The sequence below is a fragment of the Macaca mulatta genome, chromosome 4 (genome assembly GCF_049350105.2).
Source record: "Macaca mulatta isolate MMU2019108-1 chromosome 4, T2T-MMU8v2.0, whole genome shotgun sequence".
NCBI lineage: Eukaryota > Metazoa > Chordata > Mammalia > Primates > Cercopithecidae > Macaca > Macaca mulatta.
In genome coordinates, this window is record NC_133409.1 from 156,628,670 (window position 1) to 156,656,587 (window position 27,918).

At 43.9% G+C, this 27,918-nt stretch overlaps 2 protein-coding genes and 1 pseudogene across 10 annotated transcripts in view; all 3 read right to left on the bottom strand.

The window, feature by feature from the left end:
- Window positions 1-5,475: 5,475 nt before the first annotated feature.
- Window positions 5,476-7,766, bottom strand: LOC106997825 (butyrophilin subfamily 3 member A3-like; annotated as a pseudogene). Its single transcript, XR_013416876.1, has 2 exons — window positions 7,583-7,766; window positions 5,476-6,203 (listed from the first exon to the last, which is right to left on the bottom strand). The product of XR_013416876.1 is annotated as a butyrophilin subfamily 3 member A3-like (transcript).
- A 1,068-nt stretch (window positions 7,767-8,834) lies between these two features.
- Window positions 8,835-27,918, bottom strand: part of LOC700227 (butyrophilin subfamily 3 member A1) — a 46,492-nt gene continuing 27,408 nt past the window's right edge. The window contains exons 11-12 of one of the 6 annotated variants that reach the window (XR_013416783.1): window positions 26,156-26,244; window positions 25,652-25,699 (exon numbers count right to left, since the gene is read on the bottom strand). Coding sequence is in view for 3 of the 6 variants with exons in the window: in XM_028847772.2 (XP_028703605.2) it covers window positions 9,090-9,163 (74 nt within the window). In the remaining 3 variants the exon portion in view is untranslated. Of the gene's footprint in view, window positions 9,164-25,651; window positions 25,700-26,155; window positions 26,249-27,918 lie in introns of those variants that run through there. The other 5 variants (XR_013416784.1, XR_013416782.1, XM_028847772.2 and 2 more) reach the window with 5 other exon arrangements.
- Window positions 13,584-26,247, bottom strand: LOC697527 (butyrophilin subfamily 2 member A1-like). Of its 3 annotated transcripts, XM_015135738.3 has the most exons (8): window positions 26,156-26,247; window positions 25,582-25,699; window positions 24,462-24,809; window positions 20,759-21,040; window positions 18,859-19,080; window positions 17,981-18,001; window positions 17,859-17,885; window positions 13,584-16,005 (listed from the first exon to the last, which is right to left on the bottom strand). In XM_015135738.3, exons 1-8 carry the CDS (start codon window positions 26,174-26,176, stop codon window positions 15,404-15,406), a joined length of 1,641 nt encoding a protein of 546 aa, XP_014991224.3. In that variant the 5' UTR covers window positions 26,177-26,247; the 3' UTR covers window positions 13,584-15,403. The 3 variants fall into 3 exon arrangements, with proteins under 3 accessions (XP_014991224.3, XP_028703601.2, XP_077856967.1); XM_028847768.2 differs by lacking the exons at window positions 25,582-25,699; window positions 26,156-26,247 and adding an exon at window positions 25,387-25,512; XM_078000841.1 differs by lacking the exons at window positions 24,462-24,809; window positions 25,582-25,699; window positions 26,156-26,247 and adding an exon at window positions 21,387-21,491.

Sequence of the window (27,918 nt, forward strand, 5' to 3'; positions counted from 1 at the left end):
GATTATAAGTTTCCTGAGGCCTCGCCAGCCATGGTACTGTGAGTCAATTACACCTCTTTCCTTTACAAATTACCCAGTCCTTCATAATAGCATGAGAATGGACTAATACGGTATATTGGTACCAGTAGAGTGGGGTGCTGCTATAAGGATACCCGAAAATGTGGAAGCAACTTTGAAACTAGGCAACAGGCAGAGGTTGGAACAGTTTGGAGGGCTCAGAGGAAGATAGGAAAATGTGAGAAAGTTTGGACATTCCTGGAGACTTGTTGAACGGCTTTAACCAACATGCTGATAGTGATATGGACAATGAAGTCTAGGCTGAGGTAGTCTCAGATAGAGATGAGAACTTGTTGGGAACTGGAGTAAAGGTCACCCTTGCTATGCAAAAAGACTGGCGACATTTTGTCCCTGCCCTAGACACCTGTGAAACTTTGAACTTCAGAGTGATGATTTAGAGTATCTGACAGAAGGAATTTTTAAGTGGCAAATATTGTTAATATCCTCTCAAATATCTAAATGCTTAGCCTGGAAGCCTCCAATTCCCTTTCACTTCAGTTCAAAACTTTGCAAGTAATACACTAACAATGGCTTCACAGTGGTGGAGGAAGCAGAGCGTAAAAGTTTGAAAAATTTGCGGCCCAATGATTAGATAACACAGAAAAATCCATTTTCTGAGGAGAAAGGCAAGCTGGCTGCAGAAATTTGCATAATAAGGAACCAAATATTAATCACCAAGACTATGGGGAAAATGCCCCCAGAGAATGTCAGAGGTTTTCCTGCTAGACCCTTCCATCACAGATCCAGAGGCCTGGGAGAAAAAAATGGTTTCCTAGGCTGGGCCCAGGGCCCCCCTAGGCTGTATGCAGTCTAGGGATTTTGTGCCCTGCCTTCCAGCAGATTCAGCTCTGGCTGTGGCTAAGAGAGGCCAACATACAGCTCAGATTATTGCTTCTGAGGATGCAAGCCACAAGCCTTGGTGACTTTCACATAGTGTTGGGGCTATAGGTGCACAGAGTGAAGAATTGAGGTTTGAGCACCTCTGCTTAGATTACAGAGATTGTTTGGAAACTCCTGACTGTCTTGGCAGAATTTTGCTGCAGGGGCAGAACCCTCATGGAGAACCTCTGTGAGGGCAGTTTGGAACAGAAATGTGGGGGTGGAGCCCCTACACAGAGGCCTCACTGGGGCACTGCCTAGTGGAGGTATGAGAAGAGTGCCATCATCCTCCAGACTCCAGGATGGGGATCCACTGACAGCTTGTACTTTGCACCTGGAAAAGCAGCACTCAATGCCAGCCTGTGAAAGCAGCCAGGAAGGGGGCTATATCCTACAAAGCCACAGGGGTTGAGTTGCCCAAGGCTATGGGAGCCTATCTTGCATCGGTGTGACCTGGATGTGAGACATGGAGTCAAAAGAGATTATCTTGGTCCTTTAAAGTTTAATGACTGTCCTATTGGATTTTGAACTTGTATAGAGCCTGTAGCCCTTTTGTTTTGGCCAGTTTCTCCCATTTGGAATGGGTGTATTTACCCAATGCCTGTACCCCCATTGTATCTAGGAAGTAACTAACTTGCTTTTGAATTTTCAGGTTCATATGGGAAAGGGACTTACCTTGCCTCAGATGAGACTTTGGACTTGGACTTTGGGTTAATGCTAGAATGAATTAAGATTTTGGGGGACTGTTGGAAAGGCATGATTGTGTCTTGAAATGTGAGGATATAAGACATGGGAGGGACCGAGGCGGAATGATATGGTTTGGCCGTATCCCCACCCAAATCTCATCTTGAATTGTAGTTCCCATAATTCCCACATGTCATGGGAGGGACCCAGTGGGAGGTGTCATGGGGTGGGAATCTTGGGGATGGTTACCTCCTTGCTCTTCTTTTGATAGTGAGTTCTCACAATATCTGATGATTTTATAAGGGGCTTTTCCCTCTTTTGCTCAGCACTCACCCTTACTGCCATCATGTGAAGAAGGACCTATTTGCTTCCCCTTTCACCATTATTATAAATTTTCTAAGGCCTCCCCAGCCAGGCAGAACTGTGAGTCAATTAAATCTCTTTTCTTTATAAATTACTCAGTCTCAGGCAGTCATTCATAGCAGCGTGAAAACAGACTAATACACCAGGTTGTACTAAAGTGGGTCACATTAGATAGTGACAACCTAATACAATCATTCCCTGTCATGGGAGGGATAATCACAGAGGAAGGGTCACTTCAGCAAGGTTCTCTGTGGATCTGGTGCACGTGGCAGTCGTGGTAGAACCAGGACCCAGACTGAACACTGATCCCTTCTTGATTTGCAAATGATTTTCAATTTTTGATGGCAATTTGGGCAAGTCTCTTCCTTTGAGTCACCTCTAGCTATGGAGTCCTTCCAGGGGAGGCCCAGACTTTTTGTTGAAGAGAAAAACCATTCCTACTGTGCCCCTTTCAAATTCCAGATTCCTGCATTACTGAATCAATGAGCATAGTGCCATGATTGTGTAAGTTGGTAATTTTCCAGATTAAAACAATATTAGCCAATACATATACCTTATCTCAAGAGAACAAATTTCCCAGAACATACTAGATGATACTGGGACCCTAAGGGAAAAAAAGATGAGAAAATTGCCCAAAGTCCTTCCATCTTGAAGCTTCCTCTCTGCACATGTGCTTTGGTCTTCTGTTTCCGCAGTTCACCTTCTTTTCCTCTTTTGGACCATAATGTGAGTGGAAGAGTTCTTCCCACAACTCCCATGCATTCTTGCTATAGGTACAGCTAGTCACATGTCACTTGAAGGTTCCCTGGCCTAGCCTGGGTTGGGTGTCCATCCCAGACCCAGTCCATGTGGTGAGGCTGCAGGGCCATGCTATATGGACATGTATTAGAAGACAAGAGGTCACTAATGCTAAATGAATGTGGTGCAAGGAGGGTAGAGGGACCTTGAAAGGCCCTATATTCTCAAAGTCGGAGCCCTTAGAACAGATGCTGTTGATGCCCCGTCCCATATTCTCTTGACCTATTACAATTTGCCAATAGTGGATGAACACAGCTTCCTTCAAGGGTTACAACGTCTGACCTCAGTTATTTGTGTCTCTCCTCCTCTGCTTTCTCTAACACCAGTCGTATTTGCTTTTTCTTGCAGATACACAACCCAACCTTGAAGTACAGCAGAACTAACATTCCCAGGGGCAGCTTTCAACCAGTTTAAGCAAAGGAGGATGTGAGATGTTGATAAATGTGCCAGGGTCCCCAGCCCTTAGGAAGATTCTGACATATATTCCACAATTTCACATAATTTCTTAGTGTCCTGGGATAAGCTGAGTTGTCCATATGGTGACTGAAAACCTAATGAACTCTTTAAGCCATTTCTCACACAATTGGCTTATCTCCTTCTCTGATTCTCTCTTTCTGCACTTGTGTTTCCTGGGATGATTTCCCAAATAAGTGGTAGCTTCAATAGTTCTCCTCCCTCCATACACACCTAGTGATATTTATTGTGAAACATGTGACAACGATATATAACATGGCAAAATGGACCTTATAGAACTAAGGTTATTGACCTTAACATTTAGTGATTATTCTAAATTATCTGGGTGGACTTAATCGAATCACAGGAGTTCTCAAAAGTAGAAGGCAGAAGAATCAGAGAGATGCAATGGAAGAAGAACCAGAACAACTTCAAAGATTGACAGGTCCTCAATGCACAGTTCCTGCTTTGAAGATTGAAGAAGGGAGCTGCGAGCTGAAAAACAGCAGCCTCTAGAGATGGGAACAGTCTTCAGCTGTAAACTAGTAAGCAACTGGGACCTCCGTCTTGTAATTGCAAGGAATTGAAGTCTGCCAGCAATCTGAATAAACAAGAAAACATATTGTTCTCTACAGCCTCCAGAAAAGAATCCAGCATGCAGACACATTGATCTTAACCTGGTGAGATCCCTGTTGAACTTCTGACCTATAGAACTGTGAACCAAAAATTTGTGTTGCTTTAAGTCTCTGAATTTGTGGTAATTCATCATAGCAGCTGTAGAAAACACATACAATAAAGGTTTTATGAAAACGCTGCAGTGAAGTAAACTGAAACTGTGGGGAGTACAGCGGGTGTGTGGACCACTCTACTGTCCTGAGTAGACACCACAGTCTAGAAAAAGCCAAGTTGAAGAGTAAGCATTATTAACAAATTAACTGAACAACTAGAACTTGACAAGCACATGCTAAGTAGAGGGGATACCGTGGTGAGCAATAATCGTGATGATAATAAGGAGCAGTTCTCCCTAGCAGGCAGCAGTTGAAAGGAATATTGGTTTAACATCTACCAATGAGCAGGGGTGGACAGACCCCTTTCCTGGAGAAAGAGTCCATAATGGGATTAAAAATATCCCTGTAAGCCGGGCACCCAGTGGCTCACACCTGTAATCCCAGCACTTTGGGAGGCCAAGGCAGGTGGATCACAAAGTCAAGAGATCGAGACCATCCTGGCAAAAATAGTGAACCCTCATCCCTATTAAAAGTACAAAAATTAGCCGGCCATGGTGGTGTGCACCTGTAGTCCCAACTATTCAGGAGGCTGAAAGCAGAAGAATTGCTTGAACCTGGGGGGCAGAGGTAGCAGCGAGCGGAGATCGCACCACTGCACTCCAGCCTGGCAACAGAGCAAGACTCTATTTAAAAAAACAAAAAAATGACACACAGAAAAAATCCCTATAGTTCTTCTAGCTTCCTTCATCCAAATTTCCTATATCACAGAGAATCTTCAGGGTGTTTTCTCTGCCTGGAAACCTTGACTGTACGAAGGCTGGCTCTGGCTGCGTGATCACTTATCACATTTGTTGGGTGGGCACACATCTGTTCTCCATGATTTATCAAGTGTGGCCTCTAGTCTCTTTTCAAATCATGTGTCATGTGGGGACGGCGAGGTTATTGTCTCAACCAAGACACTCTGCAGAGCTAATCCAAGGAGTGCTGGGTCTAAGGCTCTGACAATCAGCTGGGAAGGAGTCAACAGGGGGGTCAACTCCACAACCACCTACAATGATCCTTACCCTGGAGCCATCCTGGGAAAAGAACCTCAGGGCTACAGGTGGGTTCTTCCTATCGGGGAAGAATCAGGGTGGAAAAGAATGGGCAAATGGCCAGGGACTGAAGCTGACCATCTCCCAGCTGCACAAATTACCATATGAGTTATGTAAGTTACTTAATGTTGCCCTGCCTCAGCTTCCATACTTGGAAAATGAGACTACCCGATACGGTGTTGTGAGGATTAAAGGAGTGGCATCCAACAAAGCTCATAATACAGCACTCAGAACATTTTAAATTCTCCATTAATGTTAGTTATTGCTGTTTAGATCCCAGCTCTGTAGTTAACTAGTGAATTCTACTTTGTAAAGTTAATTCACTTTTCAGCATTCCAGTTTCCTTATCTGTATAAGGGGACAGTAAGGTGGTACCAAACTCAAACAAGTGGCATATGAATAATTGAATGAGTATCAGTAAAGTGCTTCATTGCGTACCTGTAGCTTTATGGTTGTGATTGGTTGCTGTGGAGGGGAAGGCCCTCAGCTCTGAGCTGGGCAGGGAGAAGCAGAGACAAGTTACTTCAGCCTGAGGCTCCCCAGTTTTGTTAGCTAAGCCCGGGGTCACTGGTGACTCCAGGGAATGATCAGGCACTAGGTCAGAATTGAGGAACTCTCTACTTCTGGCACTGGGTAAATTGTTAGACCAGTGAGCTCCAAGGTCAAAATTCTGAAAACAGGATATAGAGGCTCAGAGAAGTAGTTGTCCAGGAAAGTATGAATATGCGATCCATCCACAGCATTGTAGAATGAGATATCTCTAGTCTCATAGTCCAGGAAGACCCCCACTTTCCTAGGGGGCTTAGGAAGTTTCAGGTTGTTTCTGGATTCAGTTAGAGTCTGATACTTATTCCCATCAGTCAGCCCCATAGTCCAGAATCCGTTCTCAGGTGTCATTTTGACCCAACCTTTTCTCTGCACATTCTTACTACACACCCCTATATGCCACTCTTTCCTGTCCCCTACCTCCACCTCCCAGTTATGTCTCCTGACATGAAGCTCTCACAGCCGAGAACACAATAATGCCAATCAAATCTCTCAGGGTTGTCCGGTAGATCCTGGGGCTCCTTGGCACGCTGCACACTCCTCTGGTCCTCAGAAACAAGGAGGATGGGGTTTGGTGTTTTTGCATCCAGAATCACATCCACTGCAGAGATTTTGAGGAAGTGTTCATGGGGTCAACCATTTTTCCTGGATTTCAGAGCCTCAGCATGCAAGGCCTGGGCCATGCTGAGGAGGCCTAGGTCCAGAGCCTGGAGTCCCTAGCCTGCCCTGAATGTGACTCTCTCATCAATGTCAGAAGAGAAAACCCCAGGGATCTTGTGTCCAGAGGGGGAAGAGGAGGGTGAAGTGAGAGTTGCATTAGGATCTGGCTAACCCAACACCCTGATGTGGCCTCAGGAAGCAGCAAGGATCCTCTTTCTACATTTTTCTTGTTTTCCTCCCCACATTGACTCTGCCCACTAATGCTTTATGATCAGAGGTTAATTTTCAACCTTCATTCGACCACCCATGAGCTAAATGAGTTCCCCTTTTCTGCAGTCTATTTTTCCGTACAGAGAAAAGAAAAGAAAGATTCACTCTCTGCCCTTCAGCTTTCTCTACCCTTTTCTGGGCCCCAGAAATCTGTCCTCTAAAGACAGTGGCACTGGGCTTCCTTGTCCTCTGGTTTGCTATTGGGTTTGGCCAATGGGAGGCCCTGATAGGAGATTGGAAGGAGAAAGAAAGGAGAGACACACCATTTAATTTCCTGCTTCCTTCCTGCCAGCAGAAGCTGGTGTGGCTCTAACAAGGCCTGGTGACTCTCTCAGGAAGCCCTCTCTTTGAGCTACTTCTTACTCTGGGTTCCAGTAACTGCCTCCCCTCCCTATCCCTCCCAGGCTGGGGTGGAGACAGCTCCCAAATGTTGGGAACCATGGGGGCACTGCACTTTTCCTTGTTGCTTTCCCTTAACCCTCCTTTCCACAAACCCTCTTCAACCATACAGTTTGAACTCGTCATCTCTTTCTTACTAGGTTTTTGACCAATGCATATTTATTATTCCATCAGTCTTCACCTCAACTCCCACAAAACACAGATTGCAGTCATCATCGAAAAATGTGGAGGCCAAAGTTCAGAAACATTTGTCTGGGCACACAGACAGTAGGTAGCATGGGAAGCCTAGGAAGGGCAAAGTTCTTTGGGCAGGCATCCCCTCCTCTGTTTGACATTTCCATCCTCACTCTCCCTGCAGTATCACTCAGTGTGTGTCTCCTTCCCCTCAGCTCCACCCTTTATGTGTCTTCCTTCCCAGGAAGGTCTGAGGAAGCACAAGAGAGCAATACGCCCTGGTTCCCTGAGCTCTCAGCTGGAAGGGTCTTGGAGATGGGCCCACCTTTCAGATTGGGATTTAATGTTGCCTACCCCAAACTGTCCTGGTTATGGGGACATTTCTTCCCCAAATCACAGGAGTTGGAGAAGAAAAAAGGAAAAAGGAATATAATCCCTCAGGTTGTTGGTCCAGGGAACATACAGTGATTTACTCACCTGGCTTGAAGAGGGCCTTTTTCCATTCTGAAAGGAAGGAGACACAGATAAGGAAAAGGTCAGTATTCTTGTACTTCTCCCCACTGCATTCTCCCGTCACTACCTGTATTCTCTCATTTTCTTCAGAGTCTCTTCCAAGGTCCAGCTTCCCTCCTCTACAACTCTGATGGATCAGGGGTGGCATCTTCTCAAAAATGGTGGGCTGTGTTCCCTCTGTCATGAAGGGTACAGGCTGCATGGCCAGGCTTTGCAAGGGGGTGTGTAGGGTCAGGAGTCTCTCAGATTCTCTAGAAAAGCAGAAATCAACCCCACACCACACAGAAATTGAGTATTTTGGTTAAATCTGATTCATGCAACTGAGAATATCAATGGGTCACAGCAGAGAAAGGTTGAAATGTTCATGGCACGTATCCCAGCAAACTCAGAGAGCATCAGGTTCACTCACCATTATAGGCCCAAGGTCTCTCTCCCCTACAATAAGAGAAAGTAGAGATGTCACCTTAACTTGCCATGTTTGAGTTTGCCACATTCCCTTACTTTTACATACATCTTATCTTTTTTTTTGACCATCTGTATCTTCTTCCTCTGCAGGTTCAATTCTCTCTACTGTGTCCTTCTTAATATCAAATCCAGGAACATCAGTCGAATGCTAGTGCATGGCAGTCACTTTGAGAGTTCCTTCCTGATGGTGTTCAGCTGATTCATTGGGAATGTATCTAAACTCTTGTACCTGGGCATAGGTGCCACCATGTCTATATGCATATATACGTGTGTGTGTGTGTGTGTGCGCGCAAGATCCTTCTACTTCAATCTGTAATTTCTTACCTTACCCTGAAAAGAATTTGGGAAATTTAATGAGCAATTTCAGGGAGTAGTTTTTGAAGCCAGTTAGAATAAATTGGTACCAACTGAACAACTGTTCAAGCCATTTTTCTTTATTAGGCACACTCTCTTTTCTTATTTTTTTGTTCTTTATTATTTTCTATTCTTTTTCTTCTCTGGAGCCTATAGATTATGTAAAATGAAGAGTGAAGTTCCTACCATAGAGAATGCACTTCATCCACCTCTTCCCTCTTCCTTTACAAGTGTGCCCCTGGATATTCTTCAGTGCTTTGCAGGGCTATGGAGTTTTGTGGCCCTAGTAGAGAGAAATTGAAGGCATTTTTTCTTTGAGACTCGGCAAGAGAGAGAGAAAGAAAGGGAGAAAGAAACACTCCTCCTGGGTGTTACTCCAATGAGTCACACTCTTTGTCTTTTTTCTTTTCTTTTTTCTTTTTTTTTTTTTTTTTTGGCAATGACTAGGAATGGCACATTTATTTTCTTTCCTTAGTCAAAGGGATCTAAGACCACTTCCTAACCTTGGGGAAAAAGTTAAGAGTGGAAACTATTCAAGCACAGACAGTTATAGATTCAGATTCAGAGAAAATGTCAGAGAGACTTAACGAGACGCGTACTGGATAATTCTCCATCCTGCAATGGAATGAACAGGGAAGATGCATCAAGGCTCTTAAAGCAGGGACAGAAAGACATGCCTGGGTCCCTGGGGGAATGGAAACTTACTGAGTTCCTCCAGGAGCTTCTCTGGAAAATAAGCAGAGAAAATAATGAACTGTTACAGGTGAGGGAGTTCTCTAAAAAATAAACCTTAAAAACAACCCAGCTCTGGAGTGGGGATAGGCGTGAGGCCTTTGGGCTTTGGCCTGTAAGCTAGAGGTTCAGATAAACTCCCAGGGTCAGCTACCTCTTGTGATTCGTTCTTGCTTTATTGTGCTCCATGCCATTTCTCTCAACTCTTGCGCTCTTTTTCTTTCTGAACAGAGTCTTTTTTCCTCCTGCTGTTGCCACAGGAAGTAACGGGCTGCCCCGAGAAGCAGCAGCAAGATAGGCAGGGTCCCTGCCAGGGCAGCGATCCAGCTCTGGGCGCTCCTGAAGAAGGGGCTTGTGAAGGGAAGGGCTATGGGCCATGGGGGCCTGTGCACTCAGCCTCCCCAGACTGCAGCGCCCCAAGTGTTAGCTGCTCACCCCGGGTCACAGGGCACGGAATCTATCTCACGGGGTTAAATAATCTTTCTCATTCTAAAATCTCAGAGGACTGTGGGTAAGACTTTGATAAACCCCCACTAGAGGCTGCTACTATTACTTGTCTTGGGATGTCTGCCTCTCATGTGAAAAGTGAGTGACTTGAGCAGATCAGACAGAGTTTTTTCTATTTCAACTTTTTGATAGGTAACACATGTACATGGTTCAAAAATACATATATAAAAAGTCACACAAGTCTCCCATCCATCCAATCCTCCCTCCCACCCTCCCTTTCTTAGCTTCAAATCAGTCTGCTTAATATGATGCTTAGGGTGTCAATGCTGGCTCCTTTAGGTGACTAGCAGTGTGACTGTAGAGTAATTATTTAACCTCTCTATTCCTACTGCCCTTCTCTTTGAAATTGGGGTAATGTTAATACCTACCTCCTGAAGTTACAAGGATTAAATTAATAAAGTACCTGACACCTAGTGAGTGTTATGACATTGCTTGTTAACATAAAAAGTGTAAATAAAAATGTATTCTTGTTTTTCCTCTTATTTGCACTGAAGATAGCATTCCATACACACCACTCTGCATTTTGCTCTTTCTGTGCAAAGTTAATCTTGGAGATCCTTCCATATCAGTATAGAGATAATTTTCTCTTTTTTCTTTCACACTTGAGTGGTATCCACTGCGTGAAAGTTCCTTAGCTGTGAACATCTCCATAGTTTCTAACCTTGTGCAGTCATAATCAGTGCTATAAAAAATAACTTTTTACTTGGATCATCTCACATAAATGCAAGCTTATCTACCAAATAAATCCCCAGAAGTGGAATTTTGGATCACTAAAGATGTAATTTGGGTAGATAGTGCTATATAGCCCCCAATAAAAGTTATGCTAATGCACACCAAAAATAGTTACTAGTTAGTTGGACAAGTTCTTTAGCAGGAAAGAGGATACTGAAATGCTAGAAACTGAGCCAGTAGAGGATGGGAAGCTTGGGGAGAGAGGAAATGAGGAAAGATTTCTGAACAACAGTGGGGAGTTCCTCTGTAACAAGCAGCTGGAGTCCATAGGCATCCCGTGGTTTCACAGTCCAGTTGGGTCACCACTTAAGTCAATACAGCCCACATTAACACCTTCTGCTATGAAATCTTCCCCTCAAATTCCTCATAAAACATGCAGCAGTATTCTGAAACATCTGAACTAAAACACTCAGCAGACATTTATCTTTGTATTCTTCATGAAATGTGTTTTGTCTTTTTTTTTTTTTTTACTAGTGTTTAAGTCATTTTTTACTTGAATCAGATGGTGTCATTTAATAAGGATTTTATGAGTTCTTGGTTTTTAAATTCCAGACTTTCCTTTTCTACATGTGAGATAGTTTTCATTTTAACTGGCATGTTATATGCACACAGAAACAAAGACTAGAGCAAAATAATGTAACGCAAGGGGAGAAAAGAAATGCACAAAGTAAAGAACATTCTCTCATAGAACAATGATCTGTTTTACAGGAAACAAATCTTGCCTTGAAATTTACACAGTGAGACTGTACATAACTCCATGAAAATAGCTATTTTTTAAGACATTTTTCATTCATGAGTATTTTCAAATTTTTCACACTGTACACATTTCTTAAAACATGATACCAGCAGCAACTGAAAATGAACGCCAATTTTAGTACATATGCGTTATCTACCTTAAGGTAACAAAAGTATGTGGCAAAACATATACCACTCACAGTGCTTCAAAATATGCATTTCTATTTAACCAGCGTTTGTTGTAGGAAATATTCCTAATAAGACTCATTCACTGTTTATAAATGTTCTGGTATGCATTCTTTATAGTGAAGTGTTAATACATCACATTTATTTTAGCAAATCATTATATTTTCTGCATTTAATTATAAAACTTAACATAGTTTAAAAAATTTATTTGCAAATACACTTTTTCCATTTGGCACTATGGTGTGTTGCCTACCTAGCTGAATCTATAATGTCAGCTTATCCTAAGGCTGTCCATATACTTAATTCATGTAAGTGTTCATTTTAAGTAATGTGCTCATGGTGTACAGGAATTCGTATTTTAGAGGTGCTTGATCTATCTACAAAGAAAAATTAGATAGGAATTACTTTATTATGAAATGCTCCCAGAAGTCTTGTGTGTGTGTGTGTGTGTGTGTGTGTTTAAACGAATGTTAGACTTGTGTGCATGGAAGTAATTTAGGTACATCATTAATATAGTTTAAAAGTTGTACATGATAAGACACTTTGTTTTTACTGTATGTTTTTACTGAATGATCTATTCCCCATCCCAAGGCCAGCATGAATAAAATTAGGTTAAATGTAAATAATAATAATAATAATAATAATTGTATAGGCCTGGCGTGGTGGCTCATGCCTGTAATCCCAGCACTTTGGGAGACTGAGGCAGGCGGATCACCTGAGGTCAGGAGTTCAAGACCAGCCTGGCCAACTTGGCAAAACCCGTCTCTACTAAAAATACAAAAATTAGCTGGGCGTGGTGGCATGCACCTGTAATCCCAGCTACCCAGGAGGCTGAGACAGGAGAATCGCTGGAACCTGGGAAACAGAGGCTGCAGTGAGCTGAGAATGCACCACTGCACTCCAGCCTGGGTGACAGAGCAAGACTCCATCTCAAAAAAACAAAAAACAAAAAACAAAAAAACCTGTATATTCATACAACAAAATACATTGTATCCATTGGATAATATTCGTTAGGTTTTGGGGAAATGATGAATAAAAGGAAAAACACATACTGTTCCTAAAAGACACACAACAAGGTGTAATGTATGGATCTAATGTTGTTAAAATTATAAATAATTGCCCTTCATGAAAAACACAATTCCTAAAGGCTGCATGGAAATCTCTTTTATGACTGAAACATGCATTGTTTGTCTATCCCTCGCCTGTTGTATATGTATGCTGGTTCAGACATTTCTATACTTTTAATATTTCTGAAATGAACAGATTTACATATGAATCTATAAAGGATATCTCTTTTTAGAAATTCTTAGAATACATGCCTTAAGTTGGCCAGAAGAGATTTTAAAGATTTTTTGCCCTTTTCTGACCACAATACATTCTTAAGAACATGCAATTAGAATATTTCTTGACCAAATCCCAAACTCTGCAGGTCTTTATTCTTTGTACTACTTCTCCACTTTCTGTGTGTCCACAAGTGTGTGTGCACACCCCCTCAGGCACACCCCTCAGACACCTGACACCTTTCTCTGCACAAGTACTCTCCCTGCATGCCCACTCACCACTCTCAGCGATTCAGCCCCTGTCCTCCCCGACATTGTAGCCCAGGCTCTCATCAACTTCTCCCACTTACCTCTTAGCATTCCCATCTGAAAATCACAGCCCACGGAAGAAAGGTGGTTAATAGTTCTCCATTCTTTCTATTATGGTTGAATCTCCATTTGGAAGATAGGAAAAAGAAAGCAGAGGCTGTCTGGTCATCGTGAGGAATAATAACAATCTCTCTTTGGAAGAATTAGTTTTTTGATTGGCTCGGAGGTGGTGTTTCTCATCAGTTGCTGGCCAGAAACCCCTGAGGAAGGCTAAAAGTACATTGAATTGTACACGTTGAAGAAAAATTCCTGCCTTACCTCCCTTAGTGTTTGTGTTTCTTTCTTTCATCCTTGTGTGTATATGAGTATTTCTATATATTTACTTGTCTTAAATCTTTTATCATAATGGAAATATCAGCAGAACAAAATGAGAAAAGATTTTAATGTGGTGAAGAGAGAAAGATGTCCACTAATTAAAATGCTATTGTGGCAGTTTGCTACATTTGCTTGCATGAATATGGGTACATGCAGGAGGAGGAGATATTACTGCAGAGTCACATAAATATATGAATGGAAAGAAAACCAGACACAATACACTTTTTTTTTTTTTTGAAACGGAGTTGCACTCTGTCACCCAGGTTGGAGTGCAGTGGCAGGAACTCGGCTTTATGAGCAGATTTATGAGCAGACATTTATTAAGGAAATTGGCTGATGTGAATATAGAGGCTAAGAAATCACACAACAGCCCGTCTGTAGGCTGGAGACCCTGGGATGCTGGTAGCATGGCTCATTTGAAGTCCGAAAGCCTCAGAACCAGGGAAGCTGGTTGTGTAACTCTCAGTCCAAAGCCAAAGGCCTGAGAACCCAGGGCCTCCTGGTACAAGTCCTGAAGTTCAAAGGCTGGAGAGCTAGGAGTTCTGATGTCCAAGGGCAGAAGAAGAAGAGTGTCTCAGCTCCAGAGGAGAGAAGAATTTGTCTTTCCTCTGCCTTTTGGTTCTATTGGGCCCCCAGCCAATTGGACGGGAGAATTTCCCACTGACTCACATGCCAGTCTCTTCTGGAAACACACTCACAGACACATCCAGAAATAATGTTGTACCAGTTGTCTAGGTATTCCATAATCCAGTCAAGTTGACATCTAAAATTAACCAGCACATGGATTAACTTCCAGGATCCACTATTCTAGTTTCCAAATGCGGTCTTGGGATTCCTAGCACGAACTCTGATATACTCTTAAGGAGTCCCCAGTGTTAACACTATTTTCACAATAATAATAATGAAACATTAACCATTTTTCATCTCATTCTCTCAGTAGGGTGCAGTAAAGTTTTTTTTTTTGAGAAAATATGACCTATGATAAACCAATAGGTTTAATACAAAGGCAGATATGAGAATACAAACATCTTCTATTAAGCCAGACATTAGATTTGGAAAAAGTTAACCAGGAATAAAAGAACTTCTAGTTCTTTTATTGGGACACAATAGATTGCTTTTTCACAAAACATCCTGTTTATATTAAACTATAATTGATTTATTCATGCTATTTTAACATGAACTAAAAGATAACATTTCAAATTTTGTTTCAATGTCAAATGCCATAACTATTAACAAATATTAACCCAAATAAACAAAAGTTCTTTAAGGTCCTCAATGGTTATTAAGTGTCTAAAGACATAATTAGATCAGGAAGTTTGAAGCCACTGGTGTCCCCATTGAACCTGAATGCTGACGTAGACCAGTTGCAGTACTTCCCTGCTCAACCAGGACCTCAAACCTCAACCACACTCAGGGACTAAGTACTGACTCATTGTTTATTGCAGGGACACGTAAGCCAAACCACATCCACACGAGTCCATGTTCTTCATTCATCTTCATCCCAGGTCCAGGCTTGTGGGTGTGTGTTGTGGAAATCCTGGGGTTGGGTGGAAATGAGTCATCATCTCCCAGGTCCCCTTAGCTGTTATGTTGGGGCTTATCCACCCTTACAACCTTGGTCCCTCCCAGCTGTCTGGTTCCACTTCCTCTATCTCTGACCTGCATATCTGGTTCCCTCTCCTCTCTGGTGGTCCTGTGGATTCCTCTCTCCTCTCTCATCCTGATGAACCCTGTTGGCCTCATTCCATGTCCATAACATCTGGTGCCAACTGGCATACTGGACTCAATGTGGTCACCTTGATGTTAAATAGCAGGTTTGCTGCCCATCAACTTCGCACACTTTCTTCTTGGCTGGGAGCTATGACACAACTAGTTTCCTATGCGTGGATCCCATCCCATAGTTACAACCAAAGGAACTACTAAAGCCACAGCCTAGTGAGGAGGAGAAAACTGGGGCTAAGGGCTGGAGTGGGTGTGAAAGAGGCAGGTGGAAGCTGTTCTCTTACGTGACCAGAGGGGAGAAGGGCGTGTCTTCCACCAACAACATTGTGCAGTGGCTGCTGAGATGACGAGGGCTTGTCTACATGGCTGTGAGACCGGCGAATTGATTCTACAGGCTCTGATTGGTCCCCACTCTGTGAAGTATCAGACCCTCTTCAGGCACTGTGATCCCACTGGCTCCTGTGAGTGCCGGACAGATGAAGATGGGGCTGTCATCAGACCCTATCCTGAAGAAGGGCCTCACAGGCACAGAAAAGGCTAAACGAGGACATGTGTAGATGTGCGATCTGTCCCTCATGTTGTAGAAGGAGATATCTCCTGCTTCATAGTCCAGGAAGATGCCCACACGGCACAGGGACTCCTTCAAAGGGAGAATCCTCTTAGGTGAGGACAGGGCCCGGTATTGCCCTTTACACATCTCCAAGGTCCAGAAGCCATTCCAAGGACGCAGCAGGACCTCCTCTTTCCTCTCAACACTTTCTCTGCAGACCCCCACAGCCCACTCAATCACGTTTTCCACCTCCACCTCCCAGTAATGTTTCCCTGAAGTGAAGCTCTCCCGGCCCAGGACACAAGGCTCACTGTTGAATCTCTCTGGGTTGTCAGGCACGCTCTCCCCTAGGTGCCTGAGGGGGCACCTTCTCACACTTCTCCGGTCCTCTGACAGCAAGAGATCAGGATGAGCAGTGTCTGGATCCAGGACCACATCGACTGCAAAGGAAGTCTCAGGTTTAGGCCTGGGGTCTCAGGAACCTGGGGGATTGTGTGGTTCCTGATTCCCAGAGAGGTCTCAGATATATGTGGGGGGATCCCCAGGTAGTGGCCACTTCCATGAAGGCTCTCTGATCCTAGGTAGCTCACACACTGAGAATTACTGAAGCTGCCCTTCTATCTCTCCAGCAGTTCCCTCAGTTTGAGAAGAATTGGAGCTCTAAGAAATTCGGAAAGTTTAGCATATGAGGCAAAATTAATCATTCTTTCTCTCAGCGATCTAAATCTGTGTTCCCTTTTCTATTCAAGACATAGGATCTCTGGCCAGGCACGGTGACTCACGCCTGTAATCCCAGAACTTTGGGAGGCCGAGGCGGGTGGATCACCTGAGGTCAGGAGTTCGAGACCAGCCTGGACAGCATGGTGAAACCCCATCTCTACTAAAAATACAAAAGTTAGCCCGGCATGGTGGTGCACGCCTGTAATCCCAGCTACTCAGGAGGCTGAGGCACGAGAATTGCTTGAACCCGGGAGGCAGAGGTTGCAGTGAGTCCAGATTGTGCCTCGGCACTCCAGCCTGGGTGACAGAGCAAGATATCATCTCAAAACAAACAAACAAACAAAAAAACAAAAACAAAACTCAAAACAAAGACCTATGATCTCTGGATTTTCTTTAGAAACTTTCCAACTTGGCTCAAACCAGCACAGAGGCTTTATGTCCTGCTCCTCCTCTCCCCAGTGGATCAAGTATGAGTTTTTCCCTTTACACTATCCCAGAGGGTAAAGGGTCTCTTCATTGGTCCTGTGTGTTCCTTTTACCAGATCACAACTGACTTAAATGACTGACAAGGGCACCCTTCAAAAAATAAAGAAGGAGAATAAATGTCCCCAAAAGAAAACCTGCTTCCTGAGGGATCTGTAGGCAAAAGTGGGGAGGAACAATTCCCATCCAGTTTTGCTTCAACAGTGTGGGTCTGATGTCTTCAGGTATCACTTCTGTAGGTATAAGAAATGCTCCGGACACTGGGCATTCTGCAGGCCTCTCCCATGTGTATTTATTCTTACTTATTCTGTCTACCTTTCTATTGTGTTAAAATGATTTCCTCCATTCCACAAGTAAATATGTCTGACTGTGACGATTTGCTATTTTGTCCCAAGTGGAAAGTGGCAATTTTGAAATTCACCTAAAGAGGAAAGGTCCATGCGTCATGGTATCTGGTAAAGCTTGGATTCTGTGGTGCTTATGGGCAGAGGGGCAGAATCATAAGATGAAAAGTGCTCACTGGGAGTGGGCAATTGGGTTCTGTGCTCTCCCACTCACCGGAACACCCTCCCCTGGCAGGCTATACACAAAGTATCAGTGCTCTCTTAGGAGCAGAAAGGCATTTCTTGTCACCTATTGGTACACCCTTTTGTCAGGCTTACTAGGGACCCTCATGGCCTCTTCCCCGCATGGGTCTTCAACTTGGCACAGTCTACACCATCCCCAGGATATAAGCTGCTTAAGACAGCATTGTCTTTTTTCAAATTTATCCAGGATCAAAGAGCAACAACTACTGAAACGTAACTCTTAGGAAGGCTACTATATATGGGATACTTCTGGTAATCATGTATTAAATTATTCCAAAAGAGAAAGGATCCTGGGATGTAAACCATAGGGTGGATTGAGAGATGTCAGGATTCCCTCACAGAAGAGCCATGATGCATCATTGCTGGGACACTGTTGATGAACTGACCCCAGCTCCCTGCTGTCCCTGCCTAGCCCTGGTCCCCTTGCCCATCTCCTCTAAGGAGTCCTGTTAGCTGGCTAGCGGGAGAAAGCTGAGATCTAAGGGAACATCAGAGACACTCACCGGCATGTAAAACTGTTCTTCTCCATCCTGCAAGGGACAGACAGAGGCGAATGTCATGAGATGTTGCTAACTGAGCAGAACTCAAATTGTATATGGAGTAGTTCAGGAAAGGCTAAACTTACGCAATTCTTCTTGAAGTTGCTCTGAAAAACAAACAGAAAGAAAATCATGTCTTCGACAGAAGAACTAAAAGAGGTTGGGTTTAGGCCGGGCGCGGTGGCTCAAGCCTGTAATCCCAGCACTTTGGGAGGCCGAGACGGGCGGATCACGAGGTCAGGAGATCGAGACCATCCTGGCTAACACGGTGAAACCCCGTCTCTACTAAAAAAATACAAAAAAACTAGCCGGGCGAGGTGGCGGCGCCTGTAGTCCCAGCTACTCAGGAGGCTGAGGCAGGAGAATGGCGTAAACCCGGGAGGCGGAGCTTGCAGTGAGCCGAGATTGAGCCACTGCACTCCAGCCTGGGCGACAGAGCGAGACTCCGTCTCAAAAAAAAAAAAAAAGAAGTTGGGTTTATAGTAAAAATGCAGGAACCGTCCTTTCTATGAACAGCAACATCTCCCTTGCCTCATGCCTAGGGCACTGTCAGAAACCAGAAATGATATGTCATCAGGTGGTGGGTAGTGCCGGTACATTGTTATACTTGCTTTTGCTCAACCATGTAGTACTTCATGTAGCCAGATGAATGGATGCAAGGTGGGCAGAGTGAAAGAACAAAAGCTCTGAGAGATTCATTCCAAGGACGTCAGAGTTCCAAGTCCTTGCTGCTGCTGTGCATTTCCTCTCTCTTCCATATGCTGGTACCTGGGAGAGTGGTGTCTTTTCTATGGTGCTGAACTGTCCTCCTACTCTTTTACTTTTTTTTTTTTTTTTAATTAAACGGGGTCTCACTTTATTGCCCAGGCTGGTCTCGAAATCCAGGGCTCAGGTGATCTGCCTGCCTCAGCCTTCTACAGTTCTGGGATTCAAGCCATGAGCCACCATACTCAGCCTCTTTTACCTTTTACTTGAAGTTCTTTATCTTTTTGCACACGTTCCTTCTTCAGTTCCTTTATAGCAATTTCTCTTGTTTTCCGTTCAGACTCCTTTTCCCCTGACAGAATCTTTGTTTCCTTTTGGAGTCTGTTGATCCAGTAGATGCATACGGCAATGATTATCATCAGAAAGACCACAATGATAGGCAGGGCCACCACACAGGGAGACATGCTGGGCATAAAGGATTCTGAAAAGGCAGCCAGAAATGTCCACTTAGTTTGAAACAGAACATCTGGGGTAAGAGTGCCCTTAGGAGCACAGCTGAAGGGCTCCTCAGCCACCTGCTCTGTTGCTTTCTCCCTCAGAAAACTCAGATGGAGAAAGTGATGCTGGCTCAGATCTGGCTGACACCTCAGTGGCTTCCAGGGCCAAGGCCCAGAGGTAGCAAACCAGTCACCATGGGAAGGGCCAGGGTGAATAAAGCTAACCCGTCATGCTGAGTCAGCACAGCCACCACCCTGCCTCAAGCTACCATCACTCACGCCTGGAATACTGCAGTGCCCTCCTTCTTATTCTGCCCTCACCTTCTACAGTCTATTCTCAACAGACCAGTCCAAGTGTAATCATGTTAATTCTTAGCTCAAAACCTTCCAATGCTTTCCATGTCACTCTCCCTAAAAACCAAAGACTGTTTGTGGCTTATGATGCCATGTAGAATGTGTTTTCATTGTCTCTGTGAATTCATCTCCTCTCACTTCCTGCACTCACTCCATTTCAGCCACACCAGCATCGCCTTCTGGGGGTCCTGGAAGCTGCCAGGGATGTTCTTTCCCCAGGTCCTTTGCATATGCTTTTCCTGTAGCTGGTTGCTCAGTCCTTAAGCATCTGGTGATTCCTTACCATCAGACGGGATGGCTCAATTCCCATCTCTACAGCGAAGTCTTCCCTGACCATTCTGTTAAGAATCGCAATGTCTCACACTGCCTCTTTATTCCTTCCTTGCTTAATGTTTCCTATAGATGTTCATCACCATCTGATAGAATATATGGTTAACTAATTATTTAATCACTTTTTGAGGGAAGAGTTCTTGATATAATTTGTTCAATTATTTACCTTTGGTTTCTAGAACAGTGTCTTGACATATGATATGCTTCTTGACCATTTGTTGAATGAATTACGAGTATGTGTCAATAGGGAATTTCCGCGGCTCTATCCCGTTGAAAATCCCCTGTGCAGGAAGGGATGGCTGCAGCATACAGGAACACCAAGTGTAGAGAGTCACTGATCCACACCACCCTCCATGTGTTATGGTTGTTTTCAATGTCTAAAAATTGCTGGCCAGGTATGGTGGCTCACGCCTGTAATCTCAGCACTTTGGAAGGCTGAGAAAGATGGATCGTTTGAGGTCAGAAGTTCGAGAGCAGCCTGGTCAACAAGGCGAAATCCCCATCTCTACTAAAAATACAAAAATTAGCTGGGTGTGGTGGCGTGTGCCTGTAGCCCTAGCCTTCGGGAGGCTGAGGTATGAGAATTGCTTGAACCCGGGAGGCAGAGGTTGCAGTGAGCCAAGATTGTGCCACTGTAGGCTAGCCTGTGTGACAGAGCGAGAACTGGTCTTAAAAAAAAAAATATGTTGCCGCAGCCTGAGGACCTTATCGGGGGGAAAACAACAACAACAACAACAACAACAACAACAACAACAAACCAGGTTCACCCTCAGAGAAGAGGATCCTACTCCTGAGTTTTGGGACTCTTTGATTCTCCTTTTGTGAGAAGTGGAGAGGCCTCAGCTCAGCTGCAGCCTCCTGGTCCTCAGGGCCCAGGACCATTCCACCCACACTGCTGCCCCCATCCCTGCTCTGGGCTCCATCTGTGTGCTGAGGATCCCCATGCACCCAATGAGTCTCAGAGGGCAGAGAACTAACCTGGAATAAAAATGACACTTTCTTTCTTCTGGCCGAGCAGGGTGTCACTGATAGAGCAGGACATGTTCCTCATCGACTTATCTCTGATGATCACAGCTGTGGTGACCATGAAGAGGCCGTCTGTGTCAGGGGTCACGACCTCCTTCAGGGCAGGCACAATCCCACTGTAGGGGTCCCTCCACACTGTGAGGGGCTTTGGGTACCACCCTCTAGATATGCACTCCAGCCGGATGCCCCCGTCCTCGTGGCCCCTCATTTCAACGAGGGGCTTAGAGCCCAGTCCTGTGGAGAGATACCAGAGTTCAGACAAGAATCAGTGCCTTTTGCATCTCTTCTGTGCCTATTGCATCTCTTCTGTGAAACTAGAAAGTAAAGGTGAAAAAGAGGGAGGTAGGAAGCAAGAAATAGGAAGGAGGAAAAAAAGGAGGAGGGTAAGGAAGAAAGAACGTTGATGTTAGAGAATACCAGGAGACCAATGGGCCACATAAACTGTGAGTTCTCTAAGAGCAAACGATCCCATTGTGCCCTTTTCTTTGTGGTCCACGTACAGACCCCATCACAGCACCAAACATCTATCTGTCTGCTATAAATGCTTATTCAATTTATCCTGCCAGACTAATTTTCTCACTTCAAGATGGGTGTGTCGACTCCAACTTCAAACAGGCAGGTTTTGGATTTCACTTTCTGCTTCTGGGACGACTTCTCAGTAGACCTCAGCTTCCAGAAGCTCTAGAGTAATAATGACAAGGACGAAAGTCTGCCAGGCGGGCAGAATCCTAAGAAACCTTTTGATCCAAAGACGCTGACCCGTCTGTCTAGTTCAGAACTTCACATAACCACCGCTCTCTACCACCCATAGGAGGTGATGGTTTTTGGGAAACTTGACAAGATCTAGCCTGCAAAGCCAACTCTAATCCTAATTCACACTATTTACCTCCCAGAGGCTCCATCCATTAGACAGTATTGCTTTTCTTTTTTAGAGACAGGGTTTGAGCTCTATTGTCCAGGTTGGAGCACAGTGGCAAAATCATAGCTCGCTGTGCCTTGTACTCCTGGGCTCAAGAGATCCTCCCGCTTCAGTCTCCCAACTAGCTAGGATTACAGGCATGTTCCACCATTCTTGGCTAACATGTTGCCCAGGCTGGGTGGTTTTCTTATAGTACTTTGAGAACATCAACTTATTAGAAAGATCCGGATAATCCAGGGACTAAGATAACCATACTACCTTTCCAATATCAGAGATCATCACCAAAAATTTTAAGAAACTAGACTCACCCTAACTACAATCCATCTTTAAATGAATCTTCCATAAAAGTGAACACTGGGTATGAAAGAGCTGCAAAAGCGTAGTCCTGGGAGACCTTTCAGCCATGTGGGACCACCTAAACTTCTCTGAGTTATTCCTTTATAAAGTCTCCCAAAGAATTTTACCAAAGACAGGAAATTAAACCAAAAACTTAAGTCTGGTGTTTTGGCTCAATTTAATAATAAAAAAAATTTTTTTTGACACGGTCTCACTGTATCACCTGAGCTGGATTGCAGAGGCATGATCATAGCTTACTGCATCCTGGACTTCTGAGGCTCAGGTGATCCTCCAACCTCAGCCTCCCAAGTAGTTGAGACTACAGGCATGTGCCACCATGCCCAGCTTTTTTTTTTTTGCATCTTTTTGTAGAGACGATTTCACCATGTTGCCCAGGCTTACTGTAATTTTTTTTTTTTTTTTTTAAGACAAAATCTTGCTCTGTAGCACAGGTTAGAGTGAAATAAATGGTACGATCTCGGCTGACTGCAACCTAGGCCACCTGAGTTCCAGTGATTCTCTGGCTCAGCCTCCCAAGTAGCTGGGACTACAGGCATGTGCCAGCATGCTTGTATAATTTTCGCAGTTGTAGTTGAGAAGGGGTTTCACCATGTTGGTCAGGCTAATCTCGAGCTCCTGACCTCAGGTGAGCCACCCGCCTTGGCCTCCCAAAGTGCTAGGGTTATAGGCATGAATTACCGCACCGAGCCCAGGGTCACTTTAATTTTTATCAAGAGAAAAAACTACTTGTACATTTAAAGGCTCAGTAGGATAAAAATTAAAATAACTTAGCAAATTGGAAAACAAAGTTCTTCAAAACATTCCATGAGGTCCAATACAGGCAAGCATGACAAAATAGATTTAAGGGCAAAATCAGCCACCAACCAACCTAACAAAGAGAATACAGTAAACAAAAAGTCCTACGCAACCCAATTCAGAGTGGGGAAAGCCAGGCCAGTGTCAGTTTTACAGGCAAAGAATGGCAGATTCCTGCCGCACAGAAACCATAACTGGTCAAACCTAGAGCGCTGCTATGAACACAGTGAGGACGCAGTGTCAAGAAACCCTCCTTCCATGATACTGTGTTTTAATCAGATGCAAGGTTGCCTTTGTGTGTAGCAAAGATGGGGTCTCTTACCTGTTATGATTTGAGACCTCCAGGGAAGGACCCAATTCCCTAGTCTGCACATCCTCTGGTCTGATGGAGTGAAATGCCACCACAGATTATCCTGCTCCCGAAAGGCTTTTTCAGTCCTCAAACATATCTGTTTGTTGTTGTTGTTTAATATTTGATACAGAGTCTTGCTCTGTCGCCCAGGCTGGAGTGATGTGGTAAGATCTTGGCTCCCTGCAACCTCTGCCTCCTGGGTTCAAGCAATTCTCATGCCTTAGGCTCCCAAGAAGTTGAGATTACAGGCACACTCCACAAAGCCTGGCTAATGTTTTTGTATTTTTAGTAGAGATGGGGTTGCACCATGTTGGCCAGGCTGGTCTTGAACTCCTGGCCTCAAGAAATCCACCTGCCTCTGCTTCCCAAAGTGCTCGTATTACAGGTGTGAACCACTGCGCCTGGCCCAGATATACCTTTTAAAGCATAATACACTAACCCCAAAACTGAAGTAATCACTTAATGTCATTTTAACAAACTCCTAGAAATCCCAGTTTAAATGCATTTTTATGTTGAAGGCTTCCCTATTACCTCCCAGTGAACTTTTTAGTCTTCCTCTATGGAGTTAGCAGGAACTATGTATAGTTTTGCTTCTGTATTTCGTCTTGCTTTAATTAAACCATCTATTTACAATAAGTCACTCTCTCTGCAATCAGCATTTTGGGAAAGAAGAAGTCAGGGTTAATATTGATCAGGAAGTAAGATTTGATATGTCGCCATTCTCTGGGTAATCGTTGTTGATTCCAGTTGTCTTGGAACAATTATTGACAGTGTCTCCTCTCACTATCAGAAGTGCAACCTGGGAGGCAGAGGTTGCAGTGAGACGAGATTGTGCCAGCGAGGGTGCAACAGAGCAAGACTCTGTCTCAAAAAGAAAAAAAAAAAAAAAAAAAAAAGAAGTGCACAGTTCAATGCTAAGGCATGCATAAGACTTTTCTTCTGAGAGTGACCATTTTCCCCTGCTCACGGCCTCAGCTGAATTCTGCGTGTGCTTCTCAAGAAGTGAAGCACTTGGTTTAGCAGGGCAAACCCACTCATGTGGCCCTTGTGCAGGAGCAAGGATTTTTCCCTGGAATTCCGTTTCCACAGGGAGAGTGTCCCTGTGGAATCTCTCTGTGGAAATGGGATTCCAGAGAAAAATTTGCTGGTCTGCAATGGGCATGAGGTTGGGAGAGAAACCTTCCCCAGAGTCACACTGTGCCAAAGTAACAAAGCAAAATGAAGCAACGCACCTGCCACCATGAGGTGCAGGATGGCCTCATCGTAGGACCTGCCTTCTTGGAAGTAACAGCGGTAGGTGCCGTTCTCCTGAGCTGTAACGTTGTGTATGATCAGGGCCACGCTGCCCCTGCTGATGTCTTTGCTCACAAAGGTGGTTCTTCCTCGGTACTCTTCCATCTGCTCCTCTGTTCTCTCTCTCCCACCCTTATACACAAACACTGCTGGGGAGAACTGAGACCGGAACCACCGCACCTCCATGTCCTCAGCATTTTTCTCGGGTGACAGATGGCAGCGTAACATAGTGTTTTCTCCCACCATGGCCAGGATGGGATCAGTGGGCCCCACGACAGTAAACTGGGCTGTTCAACAAAGGGGTACAGTCAGACAAAGACATCAGCCATCACATTTCTAAGGCAGAAAGGGAAGCAGATATTCCAGGGATAAACATATTCTTTCCATGGCCATAGGGTCTCTTTGGGTGAGAAATCTGGGGACCAGTAGCTGTGGGTGTCAATAGCACCCCTGGGAGCAGTAACTATAAAATATGCTTCTGCTTCATGAAGGAAACCCTGGGGAGCCCGCCCTGAGCACCCTCTGTGCACCCTGTGTCCTTGAGGGGTTTTTCCTCCATTCCCCAATCCTGCGCTGTGCCTGAATGTAGTGTAAACTTGAGCCATGCAATAGAGCACCTACCCACTAGCTAGTTCCAGTTGAAATTAGTTGTAAGTGTAAAATACACACAGGATTATTAAGATTTAAAATTTCAAAATATTGACTATCTCATTGGTAATATGGTATATTAACTAAGTATTTAAATATTCATGTTTGATTATTTGGGGCAAAACAAAATATAGTATACAAACTTATTTCATATTTCTTTTCACTTTTTAAAATAAAAAGTAAAACTTAATTTTTTTAAAAAACATGCAATTGTACCTGCAATTGTACAATTGGCCTCTGTGCCTCACTGTATTTCTTTTGGACAGTGCTGGTGTAAATTCAGTGAACATGTTCAAAATTAAAGGATAAGTCAACAACTCCATAGTCCTTCTTTCTTTTTTTCCCTTTGCAGACTACATAGTTGATGTTCCTTTCTGATAGGTAACAGCAGCAAGTGGGACACATCGCTACCTGAGACCAGTGCACACAGTCGGAGAAGAAGGAGGAGGAGGATGAGGGAGGCTGGCAGGGAGAAGTGCAGGGCAGCAGCTGGTTCCATGAGCACCCAGGGCAGGCAGGGACGGGAAGCCTAGGGTTACAGAGCAGAATCAGCCTAGGAGTCTTGGCACCTCAGTGCTGGTCGGGCCCAACCTCTCCCGTTACTCAAGTAGGTCTCATCAGTGCCCCAACGTCATGGAGTCCCCTGCATCCGAGAGCTGAGGTATCTCCTGAGAGAGGGATTCCTTAAACATTCCATGAAATAAGCCATCAATGCCAAGATCAAGGGGGTGTTTTTCTGCCCTCCTCGGCTGACTTCCCTGGCCAGAATCTGGTTTCTTCAGTTGTCACTGGATTCTATCACACCCTCCTCCCTTCACTTCCTCCTCCCCGAGACCCAGGCTGGGTCACCCGAGGCTAAGCCAGGCCAGGCCGCACCTACCCACCAGTGGGCTTCCCCTCTCCCAGAACCCCATCTCATGTCCACAGGAGATCCTGCTTCCCCCACCTCCTGTGCCCACCCTGGAGCCTCCCCTCCCTTTCCTACCTTCGAGAATTGACGTTGCATTTTCTTTTCTCCTCTGGTTCTCAAATTAAGGGAGGAGACCACCCCTCATATTGTATTATGCCCGATTTCTGCCTCCAAAGAAAGAGCAAGTAAAAATTAAAGGCAGAAATGCAATCCATAGGCAGACAGCTCAGTGCTGCACCCTGGGCCTGGTAGTTAAAGATTAACCCCTGACCTAACCCGTTATGTTATCTATAGATTCCAGGGGTTGTATGGAAAAGCATTGTAAAAATTCCTGTCCTGTTCTGTTCCGTTCTGATTACTGGTTCTGTTCTGTTCTGATTACCATTTTTGAAAAAAAAGAGAGGATGTTTGCAACAAGTGAAAAAAGTTAAGGCATGTCAAAGAATTATCTGTGAAAGTCGTAAGAAAATGGTTATAAAAAGAAATTCATGCAAGAAATGTTGTATAATTTAAAAGTAAGTAGGCATCCTAAATGTAAAACTATTAAATAAACAGTTTATGTACAAGGTATATAAGAAAAGTAAAATATACTTTTGGTAGAATAATTATAAGGAGGCATAAGAATGTAAAGTTGTACCTACATTAAAAGGTTAAAAATATGTATATTTTGTTTTAAAGGTTTAATCAAGTTTTAAAATGTTAATTGGAAACAAAAATTCTGTGTGTAAACATTGACTAAAGTTAAAGAGGTATCATCCAGTTTTTCTGTAAACTGGACATTAAAATAAAAACATAACAGGTTTTTCTTAAAGTACCAACCTGCTCTTTAGCAAAAATTATAAAAGGTTAAAAAGAGTCTATAAAATCTTATCTTATGGTCAAACATTAAAAATTGGATAAATATGTCTACAAGGTTTTATTAAAATTGGGTTTAACATTAATAACACCCTAATACAAAGGTAAAATTTAGCTTATCTGGTATAAAAATCATACAGGAAGCATTGTTAAATGTAAAATAGTATTTGACTTTCTTTGGTTTAAAAACTAATAAAAATAGGTGTTAAAGAAAATTTCTCAGTAAAAAGGTACTGAGGACAATAAAGTCCACTGCCAAAGTCCCCACATTGAAAACAAAAGGTCAATTTCTTAAAAATTATATACTTGGTTTAGTCTTTTAGCACATGTACCACCCCTAGAATTTCCGGTAAATCAGCACCAGCCTGAAGATCATGTTCTCATCAAAGGGTGGAAAGAAGAAAAACCCCAGCCAGCCTGGGAAGGACCCTACCTTGTGCTGCTAACTACCAAGACTGCTGTTCATACAGCAAAAAAGGATGGACTTATCACACCGCAGTCAAGAAAGTTCCACCCCCTCCAGAGTCGTGGGCCATAGTCCCAGGGGAAAACCCTACCAAACTAAAGCTAAGAAAAATTTAACTCTTTTCATCTATTCTGTTACTCTTTCTTCTTTCCTCATTCTATTACTGACCATCTAGTTATTAACATAACCAAGTCAATTTCGCCTCAAACTACTGCATTTAATGCTTGCCTTGTTATACCCTGTGGAGACTTGCCAAGTCAAAGACAGCTTTCTATTTCAGAAAAGTACTTCTGTCCTTCCTGACTCTCCTCAGACTGGGCAATAGTAAAGTATTTGAGACTCCATCTCAAAAAAAAAAGGATCAAATATTCCATCTGCACGTTAAACATAAGCAATTGTTATGCTTCTGCACATGGCAGGCCAGAGGCCCAGATTCACCCCTTCCACTAAGGTGGTCCTCCAGTCGACCAGGCATAGGTTGTATGGTAGTTCTTTTCCAGGAATCTACAGCCTGGAG